This window comes from Citrus clementina, unplaced genomic scaffold, assembly GCF_000493195.1.
Source record: "Citrus clementina cultivar Clemenules unplaced genomic scaffold, Citrus_clementina_v1.0 scaffold_2, whole genome shotgun sequence".
NCBI classification, from domain to species: Eukaryota; Viridiplantae; Streptophyta; class Magnoliopsida; order Sapindales; family Rutaceae; genus Citrus; species Citrus x clementina.
This window is the reverse complement of record NW_006262688.1, coordinates 32,378,160-32,400,035: the sequence shown is the minus strand read 5'-3', so window position 1 is coordinate 32,400,035 and position 21,876 is coordinate 32,378,160. Positions and strand designations below refer to the sequence as shown.

Genomic DNA, 21,876 nt, shown 5'->3' with positions numbered 1-21,876 from the left:
AGTACCTCTATAAATTTGCATAGTTTTCTGTTATGTGTATAGGTTATTAAAAATCAGCATGTGCAAGATACTCATATTTATGTTTAGAATATGTATAAGTATTGAGCTAGTATAAGTGTCTATCATTTAAGGATGATTGGGATTATATTTAAAATTAGAGAAAATATTGATAAGGATATTTTTATGATGATTATAGGACATGAGTGAGCTCATTGGTTTGTTTTTAAGGTATTGAGTTGATTGCTGCGGATCGAGATAAGTAAATTCATGCATGATGTCCTTTATGATAAATGCAATTTATGTTATGAAAATTATGTTTAAATGAAAATTTTTACAAAACTGATTTTCAAAATATTTAAATGAATTTTGTAAAATAAAAATAATTTTAAATGAATTTATAAAAAGGTATTTTAAAATGATTTTTTCTTAAGAAATTAGTTTTCTTAAATAAAATTTTTTTCTTAAAGAATTTTCTAAAAGAATTAAATGATCAAAGAAAGGTCTTTAAATGTTTTAAGAGACTTTAACTGCTATTTATGAAAGGATGTAAGATGGATTCAAAAATGTTTTGGCTCGCAGTTCGTACTAATGTATGTGATGCTAATGTTATGATGTGATGTAATGCTATGGCCACCTTACTAGTATGATGATGATCTTGTGCGCAATGATGTTATGAACATTGAGGGGTGTAGTATCCCGAACGAGGAATAATGCGGGATATAGTACCCCAAATAATGAATGATGATGACTACGAGGTATGAGCTACCAAATATTTATGTTTTAATGTTTTTAATGCTCTTACACGAATCCATCCCTTATGCTAAATGAAAATGTTATTATAAGATTATATTAAATTATTTAAAGGTATAATGAAAAAGATTTTCAAATATTGTGCATGGATTTGCTTGCTGAGTTGACGGCTCACCTCTCGTCTCCAAAGTTTTGTAGATTGATTAGAGATGTGGCTTGGGTACTTAGGTGAAGATTTTTTTTTAGTGTATCTTTGGAGTTGCTTTAAAAAATAAATTTGGCAAGACTTTTTATTTTGGATTAGAGACTTTTCTTTGGAGATTTTATCTCAGATGTTTTATGTAAGGATTCAGTTGAAGTATGAATAATGATTGCTTATCTTGAAGCTTATTAATAAGAATAAACGATGTGATGTTTCATTTTAATTTTATCCTTGTGCTTTCGTGGGTAAATTTTTGGGGTGTTACATTAGCTGACGGACTTGTTAATTTGACAATTATATTCTTTGAAATTCTTTTGATAACGTTGAAACAGAAAGAGAAAGAGAAACAAATTTTATATATGAAAGTTTACTACATGCAAAAGAAAACAGTAGTGCACTAATTTGGTAAACCGGCAATAGATATCACAACAAAAACGGGTTCAACACAGCTTATTTGCCTTATTCTTTAAAAATATTGTTACCTCCTAATCATTGCATCGCCTTGTTATATGTTGTACATCTGAGAACCTCTGGTCAAATTTTGCCTGTCCTATTCGTTATGCGGCGGCTATCTTAAGTTTCAAATTCATTTAATGGAATTGGAACTGCTCTGCGGTTGGACGAGGGAGATCAAAAGACTCAAAACACATAAACATTAAACAACAAATAAGTCAATGATATATAAATTTCAGGGTTTATTTGTATTTCTTTTCCCATCAGGAAGATAATGATTGTTGACAGTTCCCAATGCGTTTGCCCTGTCTGTGCTAATAGTGTACTTTGGAGTACGAATAAATAGCAGCACAAAAATGATGAATAATTTCATCTCATTAATAACACTATCTAGGAGACAGCTCGGTGATTGAAGCTTCATTTTTTGATAATGGGACATTTCCAATTCCCTGTCCACCGGATTCAGTTGATCCGGTGATGACGTCTAAAGGTGATGACGTCTCTGGAATGACCGAACACTTCATAAAAAATGCAGGTTTTGATGGTGCTGGTATAGTAACAGTGTCGCCATTAAGCATGTTAACAACTAAAGCCATGCCTGGTCTATTTGATACATTCTCCTGAACGCATAGCAACCCAATGTGGATGCATTTCATCATTTCACTTGTTGAGCCACCCGTCATGGTTGGATCCATCAGATTTAAAGCTGCCCCTTCATTCCAGTTTCTCCATGCCTGCATACAACAAAGTACATATGCCATTTTATGCGCAATTCTAGTTCAAAGCCAATGGAAATTTGAGAAATACTGCCATTCATTTTGGATTTACATAGGTTAGAAGATCCTCTGTTTCCTCTTCAGTGCCAAAACTACTTCTCTTCTGACCACTCACAATTTCCAAAACCAGAACCCCAAAGCTAAAGATGTCTGACTTTACTGAGAAGCGCCCATGCATCACATACTCTGGAGCCATATACCCACTGCATATAATAATCAGAGAAGTCTATTTTAATTTCATTGATTGAGATAATTGAGCTCTTCAATCCAAGTTAGAAATCTTTCAATTATCAAGAAGCGTATATGTTGTAATATAAGACATCTAGAAAATGAAATCTACCAGGAGGATTGTGTTATAATGTATCCTTTTTACAGAACTTACAAGGTCCCCACGACTCTGTTTGTATCACTATGGGTTTGATCCATTTCGAATAATCTTGCCATGCCAAAATCTGAAATTTTAGGATTCATCTCTGAGTCTAACAGAATGTTGCTAGCTTTGAGATCACGGTGAATAATCCGAAGTCTAGAATCTTCATGAAGGTAAAGAAGCCCTCGAGCAATGCCTTCGATTATTTTGTAACGCTTTTCCCAGGTCATATGTTCACGGTTTATTGGATCTACAGAGTGTGTTAGAAGAGTATGGAAGAGTGAGTAGTTACAGAATTATAGATTCACACTACGTCATTGCATATGCACATCTGTAAATCTGGATCATTGAGATTGCTGAGAAGGTCAGAAATGTTTTTGTACGATACAAAAAGTTGCAGCTAAATCTTGTAGAACTGCTTTCAGAATGGAATGACTAGAAATTCATTCTAAACTATAAAGAAGCGTAAACATACCGAATATGAAGTGATCAAGGCTGGCATTAGGCACAAACTCGTAGACTAAAATCCTTTCTTTGCGTTCCAAACAAAAGCCTAGGAGCCTCACTAAATTCCTGTGCTGAAGCCTGGCCAGCAATAGGACCTCATTCTTAAACTCTATTTCTCCTTGTTTAGAATTCTTAGACAGTCTCTTCACAGCTATTGTTTCCCCATTCAAAAGCATTCCCTGTTGGAAATCAATAAGAGTTTTCGCCACTTATTAAGGAAATCATAGTTTTGGATTAAACAATGTATCTATGTACATGTACTTCTTACCTTGTACACAGCACCAAATCCACCTTGCCCAAGCTTATTAGCATCAGAGAAGTTATCTGTTGCAACTCTTATGGTTTCAAAGTCAAACTGCAATGACTTTGCAATGGTTTCTTCCACATCTTTACAAAAGCAATGTTTCAACCATAAGGAAAAGAGTAAAAGTTAAGTCTGAAAGCATAAGAGCTACAACTAGAAGAAGGAAGGAGGGGGGGGGGGGGGGGGAAGCAATTGTACTGAAGAAGTTTCTAATGAAAAATCAAAATTCAGAAGACTGTTAAAAACAAGGAAATCTATCTCAGGGTTTGCCCTGTCCTATGTGAACTTACTTTCATCTTCCAACTTTAATTTCCTCACTCTCAAAAAGATGCAGATGCCTGTAATAAGTATCACAGAAGCGACAACCGAGACAATGACAGTTATAAGTATAGTGTGGTTCTTTTTTCCTGCAATTTTCAAAAGTTTTGTCTGATTAAAATCCTGTTGGGTAACCGAAATTGGATTAAGTTTAGAAATATCAAGAGGGCAAGTTTAAGAGGAACTCACTGGGTGGTGGTTCCGGTGTTACTGGATCAGGGGAGCCCGGTGGTCCTGCAATCGAAGGCTTGAAGAATTTGTTAGTCTCATATCTAAAACTACAGCTTGGGTTAATGACTCTTCCCCCTTGTCTTCTATCACAACATTTTGACATTAGTTTAGTAGTATCATGCAGGCATTCCTTGCAATCAGCTTCGGATAGGTCAGGCGTACACTGCACAAGTGCATACATTGTTACAATGTCCGAAACTGCTTCTTTTCCGGTGGCATACTTATTTGGAGAAGGACGGGCTGCAGCTTCACTAAATAGCCTTTCCAACAACCTCTGCCGCGTCTGATTGAACTCAATTAGATTTTCCGTGATGTTACTTTCAGCATAAACGAAAAAATAAGGAGCATTTTCCATTAAGCCAAATATGTCGTAGTTAGCATAACGCAGCATACAATTATTGTACCCTCTATCATCATATCCTCCGATGGCCGTGACTTTGTTGGGACATAAAGACGTCAGATTTTTTCTCGCCACATTTATACAATCACTACAACTGCTAGGCTCCATGTCCGGTCTACAAAGTGCAATCGCGTAAACTTTATCAGGATTTTGGCCATAGGAGACATTGTAAAATCCATAGTTTATGCGAGGGTTTTCCGTGAGAGAATTGAGTAGGCGATTGAGATTTGCCTCGTAAGTACTGTTGGTGATGTAGTTACCGTTGTTGATATAACACTCATGGTACTGAAGTTCTAGCTGGGCAATTGTGAGAGCAAAATAGTGTATTACAAAGAGAAAAACATAGATACGCAATCTGGAAGAGGCCATAAGTTAGAGAACTTGTGACACAGAAAAATTAACCTCAGACCTCCAGCTTTGACCCGAACGCACTAGCCCCTGCTCGAGTATTTCCACCAACTCTGTCATGTTATCACCGGTAAGCAACGAACATTACTTCTTTCTTTTCAGAGAAAATATTTATGGGAAATTTCCACTTGCAAGAATAGAAGTGACGAAGAAGGAAATCATTGTTTTTTTTTTTTTTTTTTTTGAAGGTTTTACCTTGAAGTCTTGACGTAGAATAGTATGGATTGGTGTAAGAGTTTCATTTAGTGGCTCCAGAAAGGATGAGAAAGCGACGGGTGCCAAAAGTCCAAGAGATAAAGACAGCGCGTGTTACGGTGTTGGTGTCTTTCCACATAAGGAACTGTTAAGCACTCAGATAATGGAAGACGTGTACTGAACCAAACCGTAGAATTTGGTCAATTTGGAGGCCTCTGCTCTGACGCTCGGTCGTCCATCTTTCTCTCTCTATATTTATTTTTAAACTAATCAGAAAATGGGAAATTTAAATGAAGAAGGATTTCTTTATTAAGTTTCGCTAAGGTTGCTTTAGCATCAATTTAATATTAATATTTTATAAAATGTCAAATTTCCAAAATAGTACTTTTAACTTCAATTTCTTTTTATTTGATAAGAAACTTCTTTGTTTCTAAATTATGTACGAAAACTACTTTATTAGTATGATTATCAATCATCAATTAAACGAACAAAATATATTTATAACATGATACTTCTAAAATTTTGTGTTGATAAATTTGTATCATTTTTTATTATGTATCATAATTATTGGATTTCATGTAAAATATTAGATTTTAGGTCATAAAAGTAAATTTATTAGATGCACTAATATATGTTTCTTGTGTCAATTTGATTATAGAGAAATTATCATTACACCACTTCTTTTTTACATTATATTCATCCAACTATTACAAATTTTAACATATTCTTTGCACCATATTTTTTTTAAATTTGTATCAATTAATTACTTTTGCACTAACACCGTTAAATAATTTAAATAAAATAAAAATTTCACCCATAAATAAATTAAAAGATTATTTTATTTATAAAAACTTTAATAAATAAAAAATTATAATAAAAATACTCCTAAATTTAATAAAAATAAATCTTAAAATTATAAAAATAATTGTGGCATTTATTTTTAATAAATAAATTCAAGTATTTTAATAAAATTTTGAAAATTTATAATTTCTAATAAATAAATTCGTTATTTTTATTAAAATTTTGTAAAATTAAAGTCTTTAATAAAATTAATTATTAAAATTTTGTAAAATCTAAATTTAATAAAAATCAATTGTTCTATTTGGGATCTATTTTTTTATTAAATTTAGGAGTATTTTTATAATTATAAATCTTTTATTTTTTAAAGTTTTTATAGGATAAAATGGTCTTTTAAATTATTTAGGCGTAAAATTATCATTAATTTAAATTATTTAACGGTGTTAGTGCAAACTTGACTAATTGATAAAATTTAAAAAGAAATATGGTGTAAAGAACATGTTAGAATTTTGTGGTGGTTGAATGAATATAAGACAAAAGAGAGGTGGTGTAATGATAATTTCTCTTGATTATATTATGTTATAAGGGCAAAATAGTCAAAATAAAGTAATCTTAAATTTTTTTATTATTATGTACAGTTCAAATATTGTCAAAAGTCCTAAGCCCAAAAAACAAGAAAAAAGAGAAAAATTGTGGGAAGCATTTAATTAATTCATTAACCAAAGTGCCTTTTTACTTATATTTTCTGAAAATAATTCGAATTTATTATAATTATTTTTAGAAAACGTGGCGGATTTTGAAATAAGAAAAAAAGTGAGGTTTAAAAATCTCCACGTAATTAATTTTCAAGCTATGGATATGGAAAAACTATTTTGTACTTTTATTATATCACTTAGAATTAAAACTTTATACTTTTGGTAAATAGGTGAGAGAAACAAGTTGAAAGACATTGGAAAAGAACAACAGTTTGATCCCACGTCTACGTATTATAGGATTTAAATTAGTTTAAACTTTAAGTATAATTAAATATTTAAATTTAAATGATAATTTTATTTTTTATCAGATTCTCCAATAATAAATATTAAGTTATTTATTTTTAACTTAAAAAGACTGAAAATTTTATATATATCCTTTTTACATTTGTGCCCTCAAAGTTTTAAATGTTAAGTATATGACAAATATCTCAAAGAATATAAATAAGATAGTGTTTTATTATAATATAAATTATGCTCAAGTAAATACCATCCCTTAATATTCTAAGTTAGAACATTTTAATCATTTTTATTATAGTTCATGATGTATTATATAAAAATATTCATTAAAGATTTTAAAAGTAAATAATGTAAATTTAAAGAATATAAAAGATAAAAGTCATAACAATATACTAATTAGTAAGTTTAAATACAGATGATAATAAATCAATTTGATAGGGATATTTGAAAGAATGTCTTTTAATAATGTCACTTAGACTTTTCAAATAAAATATAAAAAAATAACTTAATCACTAAAAATTTAATTTATATTAACCTAAAAAATAAACTTAACTAACAAAATTAAGTCTACAGACATTTTCCAAGTCTTCCACATTTGATCACCACTTTTCAAAGTCTTCCAAGTCTACAGATATTAATCACTAAAAATTTGGTTGGGATATTTGAAAGAATGTATGGTGACGGTGTTGCGATGAGCCTCAATCTTTTAGAAAAGAAACAGTTGTTTAGATATGGGCCTTGTAAGCTGTAAGTGGGACAACAGTCATGATATTTTAAATTTCTACTTTACATTATGACAAATGGGTGATTTTATAGAATGACAAGAATTCAATATATTTTTTGTTTCCATTTCGCATTATGATAATGTGTAACGGTGGAGATATCTTCATCCTATAATTTCTATATGTGCATCCGTAGTCTATCCCATTTAAAAATATGTATCTACTAAAAATTCATATTATTTTTTAAATTTTAAAATAAAGAAGATATCTAAATAATTAATTAATCAAATCCTTTTCTTTATATTAATCTCTTGATTATTATTATTATCACTGAGTTTGTTTTAATATAATTTTTATATGATTATTTTACCTTTATAACATTAAATAACTAAACTCAAAAGACGTACTTTGTACAATAATTTTAAATAATTAATGGAGATTTAATAGATTAATTATTCATATTTATTACTTAATGGGTTAATTATTCATATTTATTCTTTATTTAAAACTGTTAAAAATAGCGTGGATTTTTATGATTACTGATTTTAAGTGGGGGTGCCCTTACGCAATTGAAAGGCAGAATTATCATAAGTCCGATGCTGGGAAAAAAAATCATTCATACCTCTCATGCTTTATTCATTTTTATATAATAGTAGAGTTTTTATTTTATTTTTAAGTATGTCCCTAATTGAATTATATATATATATAGAGAGAGAGAGAGAGAGAGAGAGAGAGAGAGAGAGAGAGAGAGAGAGAGAAATATTCCAATATGAAATTTTAAAGTAGTTCGGAAAAGTGCATAAATCTTACGGTTTACGCCCTTTAAGTTTTAAACCTTTAAAACCCCGAGGTTTTAAAATTTTTCCGGACGTTTTCCGCACTTTATGATCCTGGACTAGAAAACTATATATATATAATTGGAGTTAATGAGTAATGACTTGTTTTACAAAATGATTAACCTATATATTTATTGAAAAAATTGGTATCACTAGGGGTTTAAAATGCTATTACTCCTTTAACTTATTATAAAATTGTGCTAATTAAAAGATTAATATGTCAATATATTATAACATCGTAACTAATATTATGGTAAAACCTTTCTATAGTGATACTCTATAAAAGAATAATGTCCAAGTAGTCATACAAAATTTTAGTTCTAACTTAGACTAGACATAAGTAAGAATAAACTTTACATTGTAATAATTTATAATTTTCCTAGAACCATTTTAAAGAAACTTGCCCTCCACTTAGTAATAATTATTTGTACATTGTAAAAAAATATATGCTATATTATATTAAATGTTTAAGATAGAATAAATACTTTTCAAATGTTGTTTGAGACAGTGATTTATTATTTAGAGTTGTTACTAAATCCTTATATAACACACACACACACATATATATAGGGAGGGGGGAGAGAAATTTTACATTGAGAGAAAAATTTAAAGAGAATGCAAATATTTAGACTTTTAAGATAACTTTACATATTTTTGACACTATATCACATAGATATATGTATTAGTTTCTTAAAATTATATTTATATTTCGTCAATGTTAATACATTAGATTTGACCTATTCTATTACTTAATTATTAGTGTAGTGCATACTCTACCTCTATATCACTTTGATTAAGGATAATTAAGTTAAAACATTAACTTTATAACTATACTTTTATTTAGTTATAACTTATTCACAATTATTAAATTAGTTTGATCGTAATATTATGACTATAGAGAGTTACAGTAGAAAGTTTAAAAAAATAACATATAGTAACAATTAATATTTTTAAAATTTCATGGTTGTTTGCTTTATAGTCATACTTGCTCGTTTCCTTCCCATTATATTAAATTATTCAAAGATTTCACATTCTTAATCAAAAATAGAAAAAGATTTCAAAATTTTTTTAATGATACAATTTTAATAATTTATGTTATAACCTTCTTTGTTGCATTGTTGCCCATCATTTATTATTGTGTGTGTGTGTGTGTGTGTGTATTGTACTAAGAGTTTTGATGTCGCATTGTTTAATATGTGATTTTTTTAATTTTTTTATATGCACCATCGTTCACATAAATATTGATAATAATTTTATAAATTAACATGGAGTGATCAGCAATTATGGGCCTGCCCCCGCAATTGAGGTCGGACAATCTCGTAGTGAGAGACTGAGAATTTTGCCCTCTTTTATGTGCTTTCTGGACATGACGATCCACCAATTAATCGATTAGTGATGGTGAATATTAATAGTTCGAATCATTTAAAATTTGTCAACAAAAACAGAGCTTGTGTGGTTTCCACTTGCTAAGCGTTACATTTGGTTTCAAAGAGAGTGGTTATCACAATACTGCATTTGTGCTCCTGGTATCTCTTTAAATCTTAACTTTCGAGGACGACGGTATCTAAATTATGTCCTTCACATTCAACTACCATATAGTGGGATCATGAAGTGAAAAATAATTACACATGCACATTAGTAGTATCACTTGAGATCCAAGTCCTGGGATACTGCTTGGAACTCTACCATTACACAGGTCCTTAAATAATAACTTCCGTCAAAGCTTTGCTTACATTGGACTTTTATTTATAAAAGAAGAGTGTTTTTGGTAAACCTTCCTATAGTTCATTAGTCACAGATTGTCTTTTTTACTTTAAAAAAACAAAAAAAAAACCGAAACATCATCACCTTTGATTCTGTTAATGTTAAATGTTATGTTACAATTTTCTTTTTAAGGAAAAAAAAATTAATAATTTCTTAGGTAACTGCATTACTTCGTCGAACCTTTTGATTTGATAAGAAGTGTAACATGATGACAAACTAAAATAATGCTTCAAACTAAGCAGCAAAGCATTTATTTTTTTAAGTTTTATTCGAAACAAACTTCTAGTACAATAGGAATTTTACCGAAAGAGGAAACATTCTGTTTTATTGACTTAATTTGACACTAGTTTTCCAAATAAACTCAACAAACAACTGGGCGATGGTTGCTGCTGCTGAGTCGTTATTACCTTGGGCGGCGCTGGGGATGGTGATCATGCCGCTTCATACACACATTAGTTGTAAGGACAGGACGGGGCAGGGCAGGTCATGCATAGAAACGACCTGCAGTCTCGTACCTAAAATTACAACTGGGTGCAACAACTCTTCCTCCTGCTTTTCCATCACAACATTGTGGAAGCAGTGCAGTGGCGTTAATTAGGCACTCAGTGCATTGCTTCTTAGACAAGTCGGGCGTACACTGCGCAAGTGCGTATATCTTTGGAGAGTTACGCGTGGTTCCAGTTGCAAACTTAAGACCAGAACCACCATAAGCTGCTTTAACTTTCAGGTTATTCAACAGGGTTCTTAATACCTGATTGAAGTATTTTGCTTGTGCTTGGGATACTTTTTTCTCGCTATACATCCAGAATAGCGGCCCGAATTCCATTTTGCCTAATAATTGGCGGTTTGAGTACCTTAACATGCATAGGTCATACCAGATTATAGCCTCTCTCTGGCTGGGACAAAGTTTTTGGAGCTGAATATAGTAGAATTTTTTATGCAACTACTGCAATTTTCAGGCTTAGCATCTCCTCTGCAAATTGCCATTGCATTAACTCTACCACTATTTGCGCCGTATGAGGCACTATAGAAACCATGATCTTTTGTTTTTGACTTTTGAGGGGAAGGAGGCGAGTAACCGATTCAGGTTTGCTTTGTAGGCACTGTTTTCGGGAAGTCCCCTTGTTTTGAACAAAATTGCTTCAGTGGCTGGGCTACGGAGGTGAGAACGACAAGGTGTAAGACAATGCAACAGAAGAAGAATAGCATTCTTGGAGAAGCCATTATCTATTTCTGAGTCTATGTGGTATAATGAAGAAATGGTGCAATCGATGGTCCATTTAAATACAGGTTCCTGACTAGTAGCCGTACACATTAAATTTGTTTCTTCATGGTGAGAAAAACTTACATGGAATGATTTTAACACATTAACATATTGATATGGTAGGACCATTCAATAAATCTTTGACACATAGGAGAGAGGAATTTTTTTTTTTTTTTTTATTTAGAGTGACGGGATCCACTATTAATTATAATTGACTCTACCAATAGGTCACATTAATTAAGAATAAGAAAATTGTCTCTCTTTTTCATTTGTCAAAGACCGGTTAAATGATCCTACCACGTAAATATAGTGTTATAATAAGATCGTTTCACATAAGTTTTTTTCTTGTTGGTTACCTATCCACGACCATCAAGTCTTTCAAGTTTTGTCATTGTTTCAAGCGAGTCCAACTATTAGAGTAATTGCACTTAATATGCTCCATTCACACCAAATTATCACATCAGTAATGATAAATTGATATGCTTAAAAAGTAGGAAAACAAATTTTGTCACAAATGAAAATCATGCATCTTCAATGCAATGGTTATCATCTATTTTGCAATAATTGAACTCTTAAATTATCATTAGCAATGTAATTTTTGCACATCAAATGTTATAAATTTTGTATCCCAAATTTGTAAGTATATTATTACTCTTGACTTCATACTAGACTGACTTGAATTCATCCTCAACTTATCAACTTATCAACTTATTCGAATTTCTACTTGACTTAGTTAATCTCATAGTTGACTTTTTTTATTTCTTTTTTAGTCACTAGACAATAAAAAGACCCCAAAAACAAAAAAAGGATCACTATATTTGATGTAGAAGTGTGTGGTAATATAGCTTAAGATCTTTTACATATGAGTTTATGTTTTTTGGATCTTATTTGGTACAGTGAACAAACGAAACAGCAAGCGAGAAGAACGTAGATGAAATTAAATATTATGCATGGTGTTTTCTTTGGGATGATATGAAGAAATGTGGTTGACAGGGGTAATTTTGTCTCTTCTCATCTATTTAGGCATATGTGTTTGTGGAGGTATATATTTAATATTTTGGTGCAAATGGGTATATTTTAATAAGAAAACCCAACTGTCTATACCATGGGTTAGGATTTAGCACTAAACACAACAGTACCTCCACATTGCGGCAGGCGAATAAAATTAGAGTTTGTTTGGTGTTATAGTCGCTTTAAAATGGAAGTTTTAGTTGTAAAATAAAAAAAAAATTATGGTTGGTTCTTTTTATTAAATCAATAAATATTAACGAAGTCTAACTTATCATCGTTAACCTCGATAAAAGTAATAGATTAGAATATTAATAAATTATTTTTTATCAATTAAATGGGATAAAATATCCATTTTGTAATTGAATTAATATTAAAACTTATCAACAATCATCTAAAACAGCTAAACAAAAAAAATCGGATCTCAAGACCAAGTTGAATAATTTTCAAGTAACTTTATTTAATTGGGTACATAAATTAAAAATCCTTGAAAAAAACTAGTGGATAACCAATTAATTTAAGCTTTACTCATGTTCTACATTTTTCTTTTTTCTTTAAAGAGAAAAACTGAACAAAAAATGCTCGCTTCGTTCCAAGTTCCAACGGCCAAATTTGTGTACTGTGTATAAGTTTGGTGACAGGATAAAAACATGAAGTTTAACCCTTTTTTTTTGTTTTTATCGTATCCCACAAGCTAAGTGCGAAGTTTTTTTTTTTTTTTGATGACATGAGACTATTGCTCAAATTACAACTCATATTATATGAGAATATAACTAATATGTACAATAAGTGCGAAGTTAAAGGCAAAGTAATTGACAATCTCACAGTGGAAGACTATAAACAGCACGTGGAATAGTTAAGGATACATGGCTCACTCTTTATTAGTGTTTTCTTTTGAAGATGATCCACCAATTAATGCATGAGCTAGTGGTTAGCCCATGACTCGTCTATAAGTGGTATGAATCATTGCATTGGAAATTCTAGCATGGTGAAGCCGTTTGACAGAATCGTTCTAATTTAGTAATCTGACATAAGTTGTCAACACTCAACAGAGGGGGAGCCGAAGGGAAGAAAATTCGTTAGCGTGCTTAACTTCCACTTCCCAAGCATTACGTCGGATAGTGCATAGTGGAATCATTTGACAGAATCATGCGTTCTACTTGGTATTTTTGCATCAAAATTTTAAAGAAGCTCTATTTTGATTAAAGCAGTGATTTATTTATCTGTTTAGAGGAGTTTTATATATATATATATATATATATAAGGTATCGGAAGCATTATTAGCCTCCCCCCCCCCCCCCCCCCCCCCAAAACAAAAAAATTATGGCACAAGATTACATATATATGATTAGAAAAATCTTCTCACTATTATCCAAAAAGGAATATTAGAGATGCTGAAAACGTAATGAATATTAGGAACATTAGAGATGCTAAAAAGTTAAGGAAGAAAATAAACGTTTTTCTGCGTTCATGTTTTAACGTAAAACCAATAATGGTTTGGCTACTTGGATCAGCTCTAAGGTAGACCACCCACCATAATCATTGGATGCACTCTGTCACAATTATTTCAAGTTCAAGTACATACATCCAATGGCTGTAGTGGGTGGTCCAACCAATAAAGATCTTGAAACGCCGTGCGGTTGTTTTCAGCTTTTGCAAGTGGCCGGCTTAGTGATAGGCCTTGGTGTTGGGAATATATCGAATTCTCACCTCATGATCCACCTAGGCAGCGCCCACCACTTACATAGTCGAGATGTGCCCAATTGATATAACATCTAACATGTCATTTTATTATAAGGACATTAAGGGTGTATTACACTTTATTGTATTGCATTAAAATATTTTTTTTTGTGCTAACCCATGTTTGTTTATAATTTCTAGTTGTATTGCATTACATTAAAAAGGTGACTTATACAATTAAAGGTGAGTGTAAAATAAACCCATAGGAGAGAGGATAGGATTTAGGCTATATTGCATTAAAATACTGTTAATATTTCATATATAATCAATAAATTTTATTATTTAATAAACTATAATAAATTTAAATTTATTAAATATTAATATATATTTATATTTCAATAAAAATTTAATTTAAAAAATAATATAAGATAGTAATAAACTTATTTAATAAATAAATGTAATTCATTATTTTACTTTCATTACATAAAATCATTTTAATTATTTTAATCTTATTTAATAAATAAATTTATAAATTTTATTTAATCATTTATTATCTACTAAATACTAAATTTAAAAATTATTTTAAATTAAACAATAACATTTGACATTAATAAATAGAAATAAATTTATAATTTGATATTTTATTATATAGTATTATATTTTTACATAATATTAAATGATGTTGTATAATATGATTATACTATATTATAAGAACTAATTAATGTATAGAAATAAATTATATTTTAATATAATATTATTAATAATATAACATAATATTTTATTATTTAATCATAGTATATTATTAAATCATTTGTATATTATGAAATTAATATATAGAAATAATTGTTTAATACCTAATTTAAAAAATTAATAATACAACCCTAAAAACAAATTTAAATAATATTAATTTAATTTTAACATTAATTTAATCCAATATTTTTATAAATAATACAATCTATGCTACACCAAACATAATATTGCATCACAACTTAATTTAATGCACCCTCGTACAGTACAAATATACAATGCAAATGCACCCTAATAATATAATAAAGTCAACCAAGACCTAATACAATATGACAATTAATGATGATGTCATATGAAGATTAAAAATTCTCTAATGAATTGGGATTTTGTGAGTTTTTAAAAATCTTGAGCCCTTTTAAAAAAAAAATAGATTGTATGACGCGTACTCATTAGTGATGGTATATGACTAGGATTATATTAAGCATTCTTAATCTTTTAGCCATCAATCAGTCACCTAATTTTATAAGAATGACTCAAATAATTGTCCCATTGTTACCTTTAATTCATGACTACAAGGGGTTCCAGATTTTGTAAAGCTTTCTTAGTACTAAACAAAATTCTTCCAACTGAGAAAATGAGAGATAAATGAAGAAAATAGCTTGTACTACTTTTGTAAAACATATATATAGAAGAAACACCAAATGTTAAAAAATTGGTGGCCCATTTCTAACCCGTAACGTTTGTTCCTATATCGGCCCTTGCCCATAATGCAATAAAATCTATCAAAATAGATCCAATAATCTTAACATATGTGACGGTCCTATCATTTCTGTATGGGCTGGTAACCCTACAATAAAATCGCACGGTACTCGCCCCAATGCTCCTCACTCAACCAAGCAAGAATGTACGTTATCATAAGGAAGACTATTACGGGCAATTATTTGGGAAATCTATTAAATATAATAAATTGTGTCAACTTATCAAATTTTTTTTGGGAAGCTAACAGCTGATGACAGGTTGATCCAAATTAAGATTTATTAAGAAAGTGGTCCGGCTAATTAACGAATGGGACAAATGACTACCATGAAGTCACTTTCTAACCACAATGTTGATCACCCAGCTTCTAGCATAAGCTTGCTGATGACCAAGACGAGCATAAATTTGATTTGAATGTGTTAATAATACGCACCGTGATTTGTATAAAATTTTAACATGTGAAACCCGAGAGCTTCTGGGTTTAGAGCTACGTATGAACACGAGGAAAAAAATCATGGGCTTGGCTTGTGAATGTGAATTGATGATTGATCATAGCATAGGGCAGCGGGCGATGGCGATGGAAATCATGGTAGGGGCCAAAAACCGCCCCAGAGTGGGTCCCACTTATGCATGTGGGTAGTAAATGATGAAGCTGCAGTTTGACCAATTCGGCAGGGCTGAGTCTCCCACTCGCCATGACTTTTCACCATCCGATTGGTTACATCACATAAAAGATTAGGTCTTTCTTGGCCGGTACTTTGTGTTTGCAAAATTACCCGCCTGTGACGCTAACGCTAGAGCCTACCGGAAATCAAGCTTTTTTCTTTTGGCTTTTTGCTTTCGCTATAGATTTGAAGGCTACGACTGCCATGCACCAGTTCCATTGACAGACCGCGTGGAACTAAATATATGGAAAAAATAATAACCACAGGATTTAAAGTATTTGCACAATCAACGGTTGATGTTGATTGAGGGAACCACTAGGACGTGGTAGCCGAGTTGATGTTGTTGTGAGAATGGGAAACTAGGACGTGGCAGCCCAGTAAATGCATCTGTGATGTTTATGTGAAATCGGAAAAAAATTATGAAATGAAGTGAATTAAAAAAAAAAAAAAAAGAACACAGGCGGGGTAAGTGAGAAGAGCTTTTGGGTTTGATCTCTATTAAATATATTATTTGGTAGATATAAAGAATTTTAATTGTAACTACATTCTAAATTCGGATTAGTTGGGCTCAATGCTGTAGTCGGAAACTGGGTGGTTTAAACTAAAAAAAAAAAAAAAAGGCAATCCCTGCTCCTGTGATGGCCCATGCAAAAATTAAAAAAACAAAAATCTTAACAAGAATATGCATGCCATTGATTGACACTGAATTTTTGTAAATAATATTTTACAGGGTGGTGATATTTTGACTATAGAAATTCTGTAAATCTATTTCAATTCTAAAAATTAAGTATAGGGTGGTGATATTTTCACCATAGAAGTTATGTAAATCCAACTCACTTCTAAAAATTAAGTATAAAAGATCCACATTATTTTTAAAAATTTTAAATAAAGAAAAATTCTAAAGAATTAATCATTTAAATCTATCTTAATATTTTTTTGAGATTTTAATTTATTTTTTTGTGATTTATATTTTTTTATTATATTTGACTATTAACATTGCTTTATTCTAAATTTAAATTGATTATTTTACCCTTAAAGGATAAACACACCAAAAATTTACTTTAACATTCTTTTTGTTCTATACAAAATTCATTATTTCCAAATGGTCAATTCTACTTTATTAGTATGATTATTAACCTTTAATTAAGATAATGTCTTTATGAGCAATACTAATGTAAATTATTAGATTATTAAATTTATGTTATATACATGTAAAATATTAAAAATCATTATACTTCAATTGAAAAGTTAGAATATAGGTCACAAAATCAAGTACTCCTTATTAAATCTAACAAACTTTAGATTTCAACTCCTTATTATTTAAGATAAACTGCGGCACGAGCTTTACAGCCAAGCAAGGGAAATTCGGAGTTATTAATGCTTTTTTATCTATATATGTATAAACTCAAAAAAACAACTTCAAGCGTTTGAGGAGATTGTCTTTGGTGCTGGCGGCTAGCTATTGTAAGGTTATCCGTAGAAACGACCAGTCTCGTACCTAAAATTGCAATTGGGTGCAACAAATCTTCCTCCTTGTTTTCCAGTACAACATTTTGAAAGCAATGCTATGGAGTTGTTTAGGCACGTAATGCAACCGTGCTTAGACAAGTCAGGACTACACTGCACAAGTGCGTATATATTTGGAGAGCTTCGCGTGGTAAATCCTGTTGCATACTTAAGACGAGAGCTGCCAGAAGCAGCTTTAAGTATCAGCGTATTCAACAATGATCTTACTGCTCGAGTGAAGGCTCCTGGATTCGGTACTTTTTTCAAGTTATACATCCAGAACCAAGGCCCGAATTCCATGTTTCCAAAGAAGTAGCGATTAGAGTACCTTAACATACAATTATCATACCATATGACAGCCTCCTTCTGGTTGGGACAACGTTTTTGGAGCACAAAAGTAGACCTATAGATGCACTGACGGCAAGAGGCCACATTAACATCTCCTGTGCAAAGTGCTATTGCATTCACTTGATCTTGCTTTGCTCCGTAAGAGGTTTTGTAAAAGCCATAGTTGATCCTGGTGTGGGAGGTGATGGTGGACAGTAGGCGCTTCAGGTTTGCTTAGTAGATACTATTTCTGGGTAAGGTGCCCTTGCGCCCGCGCCCTACACAAACAGAGTCCAATGGCTGCTGCTGCTGCTGGTGGGCAACTTTAATGAAACACAGGAAGACGAAAAGCAGCAGTTTTAAATTTGATATTGAACAAGCCATTCTCGTTCTTGATGTCGGAGGAGAGAATGTTGGTTTTTTGTGAAAGAATGGATTGATCGCCCGCTTGTCCATATAAATACACATCACTGCAGACTCCGTTTTTCCAGTATACCACGTCAAACCGAGTCTCTCCAGGTCAACCACATGTGTTGACTGTTTTAATATGGAATATGAGATAATTTTACAAATTTCCTTACATTTTTTAAAAGTATCACTCGAGTCCTGAGCAAGCATTTTTAACAAATTAAACATTAATGTCCTTGATATTTGTCAAAGTGGTAGGAAACTCGTGAGCAGTAGAATATTTATAAATATAACGAACGACGAAAAGTTAAAAAGATATTAACATCTAGTGAGTCTAAATAAATGGACACAAGAAACTAATTTTTGAGATTTATATCTTATTCTGCCAATTCATGACACACACCAGGGACATTAATAAAATTGTTAATTGTCTCACGGAACCAATTAGAGTATTCCATTGAAGACTCTTATGTTACATTTTAAGTTTATTCAAGTAGATAATCACTGTGGTGTGACAATATCCTCGTGGACGAATGGCGTCCCTAATAATGAAAGAATTGAAGATTCATCCATTAATGGGTTCGGGTGCGATCAGTGAGAATGTTTGCTATTTTTATTTTCACCAATAGTAAGAGAAGTATGATTGTGAAGAAGCAATAGCGTTATAAACAATCAAAGAGAAACAAAAGGAAAATTATCTAGTTCTTTGAACCAGCCTCTCTTTGTATTTTCATGGTATCAATAACAAATTACATTGAACCATGCATTTTTTTTTTATAACAGAAACAGAGTGCATATATTAGAGGATCAAAATATCTTCTTGTGCAACAGACTAAAATCACGTGGTTTTTTGTTTCATATATTAGAGGATCAAAATATCTTTTTATACAATAGACTAAAATTAACGTGGTTTTTAATCATGACATTCACATTAATAATCACGAAATTTTCTAACTATTGCTGGTGAACCACAATTATTAAAGACGTTGAAAGTGACAAGTTTCTTTGATTCATTCCACCAATGGAAATTAAAGAGATTATTAAAGTAATGGAGATGGTGAAATGCACCGAGTTGTGGATAAATAGATATACATTACTCTCCCCAAAATAAAAGTAATTCATCCCACAAATAGAGTGTGGCAAAAACATAATGCTTGGAGTCAGCTTTCTTCCACCAACGCCAAAGATCACGCCCATTATTCGTTAATGCCTTTCCATAGCAATTCTCACTTCAAGTATCGGAGAAATTTTAGAATACATCAGAGGTACCATGTCAGTTATACAATAAGCAAATAATGATATGACATGTGTGAATTTATTTTAAAAAACCATCATGCAAGTGGTGGTTATATTAAATTCAACCACATATGTCATGCATGCATCAATTGGTTGTAATACATTAAAGTTATTCTAAAATTTCTCCAAATATCGATCTCCATAAAATTATTAAACAACCACTTAGTAGTGCTTACAAAAAGATTGGATAAATCGTTTAGTGCTTCCATCACATCATTACGTTATATATATATATAGTAATTTTCCAATCAAAGTAAGTTTTTTTATTTAGAGATCGCCAACTTTCCCCTCAATATTTTTGTTCTACCACATATATATCCTCTATCTCCATAGTTTTCATAATATCCCGTTACCCCTCCTCTAACGCCAAAATTACAGAGTTAGTTTTTCTGAAAAACCATTGACGTGTGGCCGTGTGGGTAACTGAATGTCACAAAAGCTATAGAAGAGTAAGTGCTAAAAGATCGAACAATAATGGGGAAAAGTACCTATATTCTCCCTTTTAATTAGAAGTGTAAATTTAATATTCTAACATGTGACAGTAAGGTCATAGAAACGACCTATCTCGTACCTAAAATTACAACTGGGGGCGATAACTCTACCTCCTTGTCTTCCATCACAACATTTAGGAAGCAATGCGGTGGCATTATTTAAGCAGTCAATGCATTGCTGCTTCTCCAAATCAGGGGTACACTGCACAAGTGCATATATTGTAAGAGAATTTGTGGTTGTAGCATTTCCTGTTGCAAACTTACGACAATTATCACCAGAGGCCGCTTTATTTTTAAGGATATTCAACAAGGTCGCTACATCTCTGTTGAAAGTAGTCGCATCCGACACATTATGCAAGTTATACATCCAGAACCAGGGCCCGAACTCCATGTTGCCAAAGAAGTATCGGTTCGAGTACCTTAACATACAATAATCGTACCAGATAACAGCCTCTTTCTGGTTGGGACAATGTTTCCGGAGCTCCACAGCAGAAGTTTTAATGCAACTACGGCAACTGTTGGGATTAACATCTCCTCTGCAAAGTGCCATTGCATTAACTTGATCGTTGTTTCGGCCGTAGGAGGCAGTGTAGAACCCATAGTTGATTTTAGGGTTAGAAGAGATGGTGGAGAGTACGCGATCAAGGTTTGCCTTGTATTTACTCTTTTTGGTAAAGTTGCCCATTTCACTTAAACAAAGTTCATCCAGAGGCGTATCTTGCTGGGCAATAGTATGAGCAACAAGTTGTAAGACAATGGAACACAAGAATAATGGCAGTCTTGAAGAAGCCATTGTCTTTGAAAAGCTAAAAAAATGGAGAATGAGTTGGATTGAATATCTTTTAGTTTTGTGGGAACTAATGGAGTGATTGCTTGTCCATATCTATACAGATTACTTACTCGTTATGCCGGTGATTATCTTGTCGGTAGATGTCAACTATTTGACACGTCGATTTTAATGTTATGTCTCTTGTTGAACAACTTGCGTTGCAGATGCAGTAAATTTAATAAGCTGCCGCAGCCATTTGAAGTTTGAACCCAACCATTCCCCAATCACCGAAATATTTATAACTTTTTAAAGGACACAAGTTGTGGAAGTTAGTGGAGAATGCCAATGCGATGTGGCAGAGCAAGCAAATTGAACAGGGAACTAGCCTAGTTTGTTGTATAGTGGAAGCCATTAAAATAAAAATTGATTGTGTGTTTTGTAAATGTGGTTTTAAATTAAAATATTTATTCAGTGATTACTTCTCTTACTGGTGGATATTCATCATTGATTACTTCTCTTTCTGGCGCCCCTACGGACAAGGGGATGATCATGCGTGCTGGCATAGATGCATATATTTATGTTTATATTTTGTCTTCTTCTTTATTGCTTTTTAATTTGATTACTATTATGAAACCACATACTTATTGAAATCACCGAAATCTAAGTAGAAGAGATTGAAAGTCAAATTTTCTCTAGAAGCCTAAGTACAGTAGATACTGCTTAAATTAATATATGATAATAACTTGATTAAATAATAGTTTTTGTCAACCCGACTTAGGACCAATGTCATGAATTAATAATTTGATAAATTTATAAAATTAATTTTTTTAAAAATATTTTTCTGTATGACCCAATTATTACATAAATTAATAATAAACTAGTTTAAAACTAAATACATATGATATATTTATAATTTTCTTTGTTGTATTGGCA

General features: G+C 31.6%; 2 protein-coding genes and 2 pseudogenes across 2 annotated transcripts; all 4 read right to left on the bottom strand.

The window, feature by feature from the left end:
• Window positions 1–1,630: 1,630 nt before the first annotated feature.
• LOC18052716 (putative receptor-like protein kinase At4g00960) lies at window positions 1,631–4,961 on the bottom strand. Its single transcript, XM_006449068.2, has 7 exons — window positions 3,870–4,961; window positions 3,653–3,769; window positions 3,327–3,445; window positions 3,027–3,237; window positions 2,564–2,801; window positions 2,234–2,384; window positions 1,631–2,139 (listed from the first exon to the last, which is right to left on the bottom strand). Exons 1-7 carry the CDS (start codon window positions 4,678–4,680, stop codon window positions 1,792–1,794), a joined length of 1,995 nt encoding a protein of 664 aa, XP_006449131.1. The 5' UTR covers window positions 4,681–4,961; the 3' UTR covers window positions 1,631–1,791.
• Window positions 4,962–10,510: 5,549 nt separating this feature from the next.
• Window positions 10,511–11,250, bottom strand: LOC18052715 (annotated as a pseudogene).
• A 6,366-nt stretch (window positions 11,251–17,616) lies between these two features.
• Window positions 17,617–18,363, bottom strand: LOC18052714 (annotated as a pseudogene).
• Window positions 18,364–20,211: 1,848 nt separating this feature from the next.
• On the bottom strand, window positions 20,212–20,967 carry LOC18052713 (cysteine-rich repeat secretory protein 38). The gene has a single exon (XM_006449060.2). The coding sequence runs from the start codon at window positions 20,965–20,967 to the stop codon at window positions 20,212–20,214; it is 756 nt and encodes a 251-aa protein (XP_006449123.2).
• Between the last annotated feature and the right edge of the window lie 909 nt (window positions 20,968–21,876).